The 10332-nt window shown below is 33.4% G+C and overlaps 1 protein-coding gene across 1 annotated transcript in view; it reads right to left on the reverse strand.

Annotated features, from left to right (window-relative positions):
- The window catches only part of LOC117119687 (plexin-A4-like), a 40862-nt gene extending 35050 nt beyond the window's left edge, over positions 1-5812 (reverse strand). Inside the window, exons 1-5 of the mRNA XM_033264523.1 lie at positions 4738-5812; positions 4331-4543; positions 3093-3221; positions 2511-2626; positions 1977-2094 (exon numbers count right to left, since the gene is read on the reverse strand). Coding sequence (XP_033120414.1) covers positions 1977-2094; positions 2511-2626; positions 3093-3221; positions 4331-4543; positions 4738-5796 — 1635 coding nt within the window. The 5' untranslated portion in view covers positions 5797-5812. The remainder of the gene's footprint in view (positions 1-1976; positions 2095-2510; positions 2627-3092; positions 3222-4330; positions 4544-4737) is intronic.
- Between the last annotated feature and the right edge of the window lie 4520 nt (positions 5813-10332).

Consider the following 10332-nt stretch of genomic DNA (forward strand, 5'->3'; position numbering starts at 1 on the left):
ACTGTTCTTTTTCGGGGTCAATCTTCTCCTGTTGCTCCTGTGACCTCTGGGGTCCCCAAGGGGTCAGTCCTCTGGCCTATTCTTTTTAATTTATTTATCTGTGACCTTCCTGATACTATCCAATCTTCTATCCCTCTTTACGCCGATGACACTCTTCTTTATCGTGCTATTTTCTCTTCTAATGATGAAGCCATCCTCCAGAGTGATCTCGACCATGTTTGTAGGTGGAGCGAGGGGTGTGGAATGTCCCTCAACCCGAACAAATGTAGAGTAATGCGAATCACTCGATCAACTAGTCGAGCACAATCTCCAGAAAGTTATCACATCAATGAGGCTTGCCTTAATTCAGCTCACTTCTACTCACAAGTACCTTGGTGTTAACATTGCATCTAATTTATCATGGGGTGCTCACGTTAATGATGTCACTTCCAAGGGTCTGAAACTTCTTGGCTTTATTAAGCGAACTTTGAAATACAATCACTCCAAAGCCTTTATCAAATTATATAATTCCCTCGTGAGACCAATTTTAGAGTATGGAGTACCGAGTTGGTATCCATTTCAAGCTGGACATTTGAAATCTATTGAAAAGGTTCAGAGAAAAGCAACTCGTATGAACATCCCAAATGAACTCAGATCTGTGTTAAGCTATGAGGAGAGATTAGTTAAATTTAACTTGATCTCTATGAAGGCTAGATACGATTTCATTCTTGTAGCTTTTGTTTGTAAATGCCTTTATCATGTGTATGATCTAAACTGTTTGGAATTTGTTAAGATCAACACAAGACACTCCGATGAACTTGCTTTCCAGGCATGCCTTTGCCCGGACCAATGCATTGAAGTTTCCAACTTTTAATTATTTTCCCATTCTTTGTAACTTATTTCTCAGAAAGCTAAAAGAACATTTTTACAACTGAGAGAATCTCAGATATGCCTATGCCCAAGTCAAGCTAAAAGTGAACTCTAATTACTTAATTTTCTCTTTTTGGTGTTTGTTGGTTTTGAAGTGGGGGCAGGGTTTGGGGGTGGGTGTTTTCCTATTTCTGATCAAATTTTTTGTGTACTTTCTTATTTGTTTGTGTGATTGTTTAATATTTATAATAATTATTATGCTGGTAATTGTAATTAAAATTATTGTTATTATTATTGTTGTTATAATAATAATAATAATAATAATAGTAATAGTAATAATAAAAATAACAGTAATAATATAAGTAATGAACATATTTTAATTGTTAATTATTTTTGTATTTTCACACTTATATATATTTATATATTTTTATAATGTACTTATACTGCTAGTCCATGTTTCCCCCATTGCTTGGAGAGCCACTCAGACAGTAATTTATTTTACTTTTTGGTAATCCTGCCGGCTCTTGGGGGAAACATGGATTACCTTTTCGAATTTTCTGAATATTTTACTGTATTGTTATGATAAAAAAAAAGGCGAAATAAATGAAATGAAAAAATGAAATCTTCCATTAGTTTTAACCAATTAACTCTATCAAAGGCCTTTTAGAAATCTATAAAGCATACATACACATCTTGTTGAAATTCAATACAATGCTCACTTAAGACATGCATTACTCCCATTGCATTTCTAGTTCCACAACCCTATTCAAATCCAAAACTGATCTATTCTAATCCATTCGTTTGCCCTCTTCTCCATTTGTGTGGTAAGTACCCTAAGCGGTATGTTAGCTGATGGTACAATGATCCTTGTATCAAGTTGCATTTTTCTTTTTCTCCAGTGGCAACAGAATACTCTTAGATATGTCCTCTGGCCAGAGAGGATATTTATATTAGTAATCGTAATTAAATATCACACTTTCCTATTTTGTAATGTAGTATTAGTTAAACTACAGTAAATATAATGCTCAACCAAATAATGATATCCATATAACATTATTATTTCATTAGATACAAAATTACGATAACATTATCTATGAATGATTTAGATGGCATGGTCATTTACTTACTTTGACATGTTCATCTGTGTAATGAAGGAATGGTGGCTCAACATCTGTAATCTGTATGCATTGTGCAGTGTTGCCAGGCAACCAATACAAGCTTTTACATTCTTTAAATCTGGTACATCTGTTAAAAAATAATAAGGGAAACTAGTGCAAGATAACCTAAAATTATAACTATACTACTTTAGCATTATTAAGGTTGCTCCAATATAAATGACTACAGTGAAAATTAAACAAGCTACTAATATTACAAGTCTTTAAATCAACACTTTGGACAAACATAAACAATGGTACAATTAATACCATTGCACTGCCTAAAAACAATTTGATAAAGCAGTCGATTTTCATGGATTAAAATTCATTTGATTTCTTTTGATGTAGTTATGTGGTATTGATGTTGCACCAAGTGGTTTTGTGTTTTGTAGTATGATGTATGCACAACAAGAGACACCCCTGTGTTCCTTCGCCAATATTGATTCAGATCCAGATTAATGATGTATATAACAGAATTGTATACAGTATATATTTAATGTAACTCACATTTTCTTCAGTGTACACCAACCACAATATGGGTCTCCATCTTGGTCTCCAGTTGGTCTGATGCACTCATCACATGTGGTAAACTGACTACAGTTAGCTACTGGTAGCTTAAGCAACTAAAAACAGATTATTAAACAACACTGTAACTTCTAGATTGATGGAAATTATCTACTGAACATAATAAATATTTGAATTAAATCACAGATGTATTGCATTTCATATAAAGAGTGATGAAAATTATATTAACAAAAATAAGCATGTCACTACCAGTAAAATAGTAAAACACCTATAATCTTGACCAATTAAAAAAAATACTAATCCATCTTCAATGATGTTTTGCATCAGGAAATTTAAATAGGGATGATGATGTTTTTTAAGTCCTACCCTAATTAAGATTTTTTTCTCAATTATTTGGAAGCTTACGATAACATGTTACAGTAAGGCAAAACGGCATCACTTCCATACTATTATCCACTAAAACATTGAACAGTACAAAACGCATTAATATCAATACAAACTTTTCAAATGTGATTATAATGTGAAAAAAACTACTCAGATAAATAATGTTAAATTTTAGCTCACCATCTTTTCTGTAAGCACCATCAATTGATTGGAAGTTTTGTCTAAAAATGTATCTGACCTGACCTCTTGACCTGCATCTAATGTAATATTTTCATACACTCTGGCTAAAGTGTTGCTGATAATGTTAACCTGATATTCAATTAAAAAAAAAAACAATTTTATTACATACATTTATACTTTTTTAAATTAACAAAAAGGATCAAATTTACATTGGCCTGGAGCTAGTGAGAGGTAATTCCTGTACATCAAACATTTTACAACAACTTTACATGAACAACAATGATTTACAATATACCTATTCAGTGTTCTCCCTAGCGTCTGATCATGGGCAAGCGTCATGGTAAGTGTCAAGTCCACAATAGTTAAGACTGACAAAAGGTATTTTTAATAATTAGGAGGCAATGAAATGTCCTAAATTACACTTTTAAGACTATATAAAGACAAGAAACCGTGTTAAATAATTTAACTCATGTTCCCTGATAAAAGCATCATGGAAGATGTTCCAAGCATCATGGCCAACTGTCAAGCATCATGGTGAAAGTCCCAAGCATCATGGTACCATGACGCTTCAAGGGCCTGGGAAGAACACTGCTATTTAATGTAAAATATCTATTGACAGTAACAAAATCATATCAAACTGGTACTGAATAATGATATGATAGGTAAATACATTGCAGAATGTTAATTTTTTTAGCTACATATCCTTGATTTGATTTAATTCGATTTCATTTACTTTCAAAGTAACAATAAAAATGACAAAAACAACAAAGGCAAGAAAATAACAACTCAATCGGCCACACAGGATTGCCAGAAAGTGAACCAAATCACTGTCGAATTGCACTGTAATGGCAAAGGAAAACACTAAATAAAAGGCTAAACAGTCAATTAAAAACGTCATCAGAAAATACATAGAGATGATAATAATATTATTATTATCTCTTTAGGTATGATAAAAAAAATATTTTATTGTTTTCATAAAATTTAAAAATTCTGTTAAAAGACTTAATTTCCAGCAAGAGTTCATCTGATAATGTTTAACATGGTACAGTATTATTAAAAACATATTGTTCACTTATTTTGGACTGTACCAAAAATCATGTATCCACAGGTTGATGGACAGAGTACTACCACAGCTCTTAAATGACATACAGTATTTAAATTTTGTTAAATCCCTCATTATTTATTAGAAGCATGATGCTATTTCATGCATCGTATTAGGTCTACTCTTCAGTACTCACCTTCATCAGTTGTCCATCGTCTGTGCCTAGGAATGCTGTTGTGTGGTTTTCTTCAACTGTAGCTATGACTGATGTCAGGATTGTGTCATTGACTGTTAGCACAGCCTGTGACACTGCTGCTTGTGCGTAGATACCTTGTGAATATTTTCTCAAGGGGTCTCTATCACCAGGACACATGTAGGATATCACATCAGCAGCACTGAGACTCAACATCTTAATGATGAAAATGTATTGAAAAAAGATATGTCATGAAATTATTTTGTAGTTCTACAGTTTATTAGTTACCGACAGTGTATTGCAAGTCTTAATAAAATAGGTTTCACAAGACATATCATAAATGAAATATTTGAGCTTGTAGCAACTCTATTGCTTTAATAAGAAAAATAAAACTAAATATAATTTCATACATTTGATGAACAAGTAGCACTGGCAGCATAATTTAGTCTTTGATCAGCACGAGCCGTATCAGAACCAGTTAGACAAACATTCAAAACTTTGAAAAACGCATCCTCAATATCATCCAACTTGTAAATACACAATGCAGACTGTTCAGTCGGATTTCCACTACCATCGTCCTTCACAAACACTCCGTAGAGGACATCGTCTCCAGCCAGGAGGCCAAGTGAAGCAGCCAGGTTTGACCCTACTGGGCCTACTGACATAGACTGAACTAAGTTGAAGTCAATGTCACCAGAAACACAACGAAGAACGACTTCAGAGAGTGTGTCAAATGAGTTGCTATGACAAACACGACTCAACCTCGAAAAAAATATATCTTTATCAAAACCAGCAAATCCAGGAGATTCCAGACCATCATTCTGTCTGAATGCAGCGAAATATGTATATTCCTTAAATGAAAATGCTGCTCTGAAATTAATGATTCTGTTGTTAGCTTTGAATATATCGGATGGTTGAACAGCATCTACTATCTGCGCAAATTGTGATGTGCTTTCCAAATATGTTCTTGCATTAGCATACATTGGAAAATATACACCATCTGATGAAGTATGACTGGATGACAAATACAACACGTTTTCAATTTTGTCACCAATTAAACCAGGAGCAATGAGTCCAACAGCACTAAAAATTCCCTCTAAAAAATTGCTTCCATCCAAAGATAAATCCATCAGGAACCGTGCTTCACATCTTCCATTGTTTCCTGCTCCACAAGTAATCAACCTATCGTGATCATAATCAATGACTAATACCGTATTTTGGTTGCCACAATCATCGTCATCTGGCAAACAAGTTGAAGTTGTTGCAATGATGTTGAAATCTGCTGACAGTCTGTACAATGCATTGTGGGCTCCTATGTAGATATCACCTGTTGTGTTATGGACTGTCACATGATACAAAACTTCATTATTGCTGGGTTCAAATCCATGTATTTGATAGGTTGACAACTTTTTACAATTTAAAAAAACTACTATAAAGCACAGCAGTAGCAACTTCATCAAAGAAATCATTATTTTTATTTGTGGTGTCTCTATAGAAAAGAAACATAATGGTAAATATTATAAATTCTAAAATATGTTTATGCCAAAAATTGTAGTTTCAGTTACAGTAATTTCATATTCATATTTATTAGTCTGTATTGCCTTGTACTGTATGCAATATCCATGTATTACCACAAAAAATTAACTCATATTATTGGTAACCATTTACACTTAATGTTGATTCTTGCATAGTACTGTACAAAAAATAGATATGGATAACCAGTAAGAGGTGACCATTATACCTAGCAAAAACTTCTTTTTAAACATAAAAGCATATAATTAACAATCACTGACCACAATGGTTTTTTCATGATAGTCTTTTCTTTCCAATGAATAGGTAATGTGGCTACATATTGTTTGGAATTTGTTGCTGTTGTTAGCAATGTGAAGTGAAACAATCATCTTGAAAATTGAGTAGGAATTCCCTTGGAATCCCAAACCAAGAGGGAAAGAAAAAAAAAAGATATGCAATTCCTTTCCCAATAAGATATTCAATAGTGCCATTAAACCAATTACTTTCCAACTAATCCAAACTGTGCTTCACTCATAATACCTATGAACTTTAAAAGGAAAATTTATTATCAACAATACAAAAAAAAAGGGAAAAAAAGGTAGGTCTAGGCTAGGCCTACATTGTACTTAATTTTTAAAAATATAATGTTTTTATCCCGATTCAAATCAATATTCAGCCACATGTTCTTTAGGGTGTTAAAAGCAGGCAAATCTTATTATCAATCAACACACCTGAATATAGCGATATAATAATTGTAGGTACAGGGGTAGGGCCTAGATGTGAATAGAGCTAATCTAATGTACTTGCGCAAATCAGCGCCCCATTTTAATAAGCGCTTCTCTCGAATAAGCGTCCCTCCTAATGTGAAAATGTCCCTCTTAATTTGAATAAGCACCCCTTGATGTTTATTCATTGGCCTATTTTAAACAATATGTGATTTTTTTTATCTTAGCAAGCCAATAATCCAATCAATCCCGGGACTGTGGTTGGCATGATTAGAGCTGTGGAGTGGTTTCTTCTTATCAATTTGAAAAAGAAAATATTTTCTCCTGGACAGATACTGTAGATGAGAGCTCCCTGGACAGTATTTTCCAACTGTCCCCTTTAACATTTGTCTAGTCCTACTTCTCTTTTTCTTTTTCCTGACAATTTGCACCTTAACCCTTTGAACCCTAGCCATAATAGCCTTCGGCACCCCCACCCTGGCTGCGACACAGCAACTTTGCAAATTGAACAAATTACAGAGCTGTCTCTCTCCAATTAAAGACAACTTTTGAGACGGGTGTTTCGGTGGTCTTTAGCAGCTTTGGTTTCTATTAGAATAATAAAGATAAAAGAAATTACCTAAGCTGGGACTACAGAATAGTGGTTTTTAATAGGAGGTGGTACTGAATTGGAGGGGTCTTTCATTGTAGGGAAACCAGTATCATATACAGTAACACTAACACTGCTACTACTCTATAACAAGCCCTGTTTGTCTCATTTCATTCTCATGTTGTCACAGTTCAGCATCAAGTGACAGGTATTTAATAAGTCAGCAGATCAAACAATAATAATATGACGTCAACACCAAAGCACATGACCTCGAGTATTGTAGTATTGCAGTTTAGCTCAGTTGGCTAATCTTGGTGGTAGCCACTGTGTGTGCGCTGAACCGTGGAGATCTTTAGGTCCCCGGTTCAATTCCTATCACTGCCTCTCTGTGTTTCAGCTGGAGGGCTAAAATACAAGTTACAATAGCGCACGGCTGATGGTCAACAAGCTTATACACTACCACCACCACCACTATTTTTATCTGCTGTTGAAACACACAGCATTCTTGTCATGAGGCATGTTCTCTATCTTTTCTGCACCAGAACCATTCGTAACCTTTAGTTTCCAGATGTTCTTATAATTATATAATCTTTTTTCATTCAGAAGGCACCCGTTACATTTTGCAAGTTCCCATAAGATCCCCTAAATTTCATATCTTTCCATAAACTGCCCCCCTCAATTTCCACTCAGTGTTTTCATAAGACGAGAACTTTTTTATTCCTTGTTTTGAGCATTTATTGTTTTTTTATAAAAATTTTATCTTCTTTATATTTAGCAAATAGTTTTGCCAAGCACATCCAGACGGAGGGGAAAATAAAAATAAAATTTTATTGATGAATGTGAACAGTGTAGTAATGGATGGGTAGGCCTAGGCCTAGGTTATGCCTATGCTTCAAATTTATATTTTAGGAGGAAATATATCTTACAGGCAGCTGAGCTGATTTTAAGGCAGCTGAGGACGTAATAAAAATTTAAAAACTTTAACGCTTTTCTGAAATTTACTTATTTTCATGGCAGGCAGCGGGTTCACTAACTGGCAAAAAATAAAATTGTATTCTTATTCAAAATCATTCAGTTTCAGTTTATTTATTTGACCAAAAGATGGTCGGGGGCAGCTTAAGCAAACAAATCACTATAACTTTTTCAAGCCAGCTGCCCCCTCCCTAATAAAATATACAATATGATAAAGATAACAATTTAAATCACAAAAGACATAAAAAACATCAAGAAGGAATATAAAAAAAAAACTAAGTATGTATAAATAAAAAAAATAAAAATAAAACACCCAAGAGAAATGACAATTTAAACATTAAAATTACATTGAGAAAAAATAATTACATTGTGTGAAAAAAAGTATGAAGCGCATTTAAAAAGGATCTAAGTGACTCGCAGGTCAAGACATCTTTAAGGCTATCAGGCAATTTTGACCAGATTTGGGGGAAAAGTACTGTAACAGAATTATGATGAACAACAGTATGAGAATACAAATGATTAAATGTAAGGGTAGTTAGATGTCTAGTATTGACTGATAGATATTCTTTTATTATTGAACAGTCAATATGACCAAAAAGGCATTTACAAACAAAAGAAATTAAAATCAGTTCCCGACGGAACAATCAATCAATCAAAAAAAAAAAACAAAAAAAAAGTTCAATCTGATATCATATGGGATTTCACCTCTACCAACTCTCATGATTCTACGTGTGGCATATTTTTGGCAATATTTGTGGGCAGCTTGTTCGTTAAACAAGGTATAAAAAAAGTGTCGCCTAACTAAAGCGCCCCTCAAAATGTACAAACCCGGGCGCTTATAAGCGCGAGTACGATAGTCTCTAGCACAGGGCTGGGGGCTGTCTGGACGTGCAGGTACAGTAGGCGTAGGCCTAGTTGTTACAGATTGGCGTAGGTCTAGGCCCTACCTACTACTACTAGGCCTAGTAGTAGTACTAGAGACCTAGCTAGCTAGAGAGGCTAAACGGCAGAGTCTAGCAACTAGCTCCCTATTTTAACAACTGGAAGCTGGCCTAGGCCTAGACCTAGGCGTTTCGTTTACCAAAATTAGTAATTAGTATCAGTTATTAAAATATTACTTACACTTGATGATCCGCATGCCCTTATTAAACATACTGTACTGACCTTCCGTATTCTATTTAGTCAAGGCCTATGCCCTAGGCACTTATGGTAATCGCAAAGATACTGTACTAGCATTTCTAGCACAGATCGTATAAGATAGGTAACTCCCATGGTAGTGGCTATCGGCACTGCCGCAGTGCCAAAAAAAGCTGCTGTTTTCTATCGGCACTGCCGCAGTGCCAAAAAGCTTCCCGTTTTCTATCGGCACTGCCGCATGCCAAAAAGTTGCTGTTTTCTATCAGCACTGTCACAATGCGAAAAGCTGCTGTTAATTAATCGAATCGATGTTTTTATCGATAGATGACATTGGTGTAATTCATAATTCATAAATTTATTTCACTCAAAACGTAATGAGACTGGTTAGGCAAAAACATGTCCCTGTACAAGATGCCTACCAGAGAAACAATGATAATGTTAATGGCAAAGACATAATAATAACAATAATAATAATAACAATAATAATAATAATAATAATAATAATAATAATAATAATAAATAATAATAATAATAATAATAATAATAATAATAATAATAATAATAAATAATAATAAAAAGTAAATGATAATAATAATAATAATGAATGAAGATCAAAATATATCATTGTTCAAAGTGAATTCAGTTATTTATTAAAACAAGATTTGGAGGGCTGGACTGTCATGAAGGTGTTGTATTAATGATGTTCTAAATATTTGCCTTTATTATATCAATAATTGATTAGGTCTAGCTTAGCCTATATTATTGTTAATATTATATTATATTTATTTAACAATTACTTTATATTATTTATAATTAAATTATTAAATGTATACAATATATATTATTTTGGCCTAGGCATATATATAAAACAAAAAATAAACAAACAATAATAATAATAATAATAATAATAATAATGATTTTACGATAGTTTAATTAATGAAATAGTAATAATCAGCATATTAAATAAAATTACGTCCATGCAAAACCTGCTTTTAAATAAAAACATTATCTATTTGATTCTGTTAAAAAAATAATCTTATAAATTATAAGTTTATTTTCTGCGATAATTT

Source organism: Anneissia japonica, unplaced genomic scaffold (genome assembly GCF_011630105.1).
Source record: "Anneissia japonica isolate Jap-2015-1 unplaced genomic scaffold, ASM1163010v1 scaffold7767_len233565_cov179, whole genome shotgun sequence".
Taxonomy (NCBI): Eukaryota; Metazoa; Echinodermata; class Crinoidea; order Comatulida; family Comatulidae; genus Anneissia; species Anneissia japonica.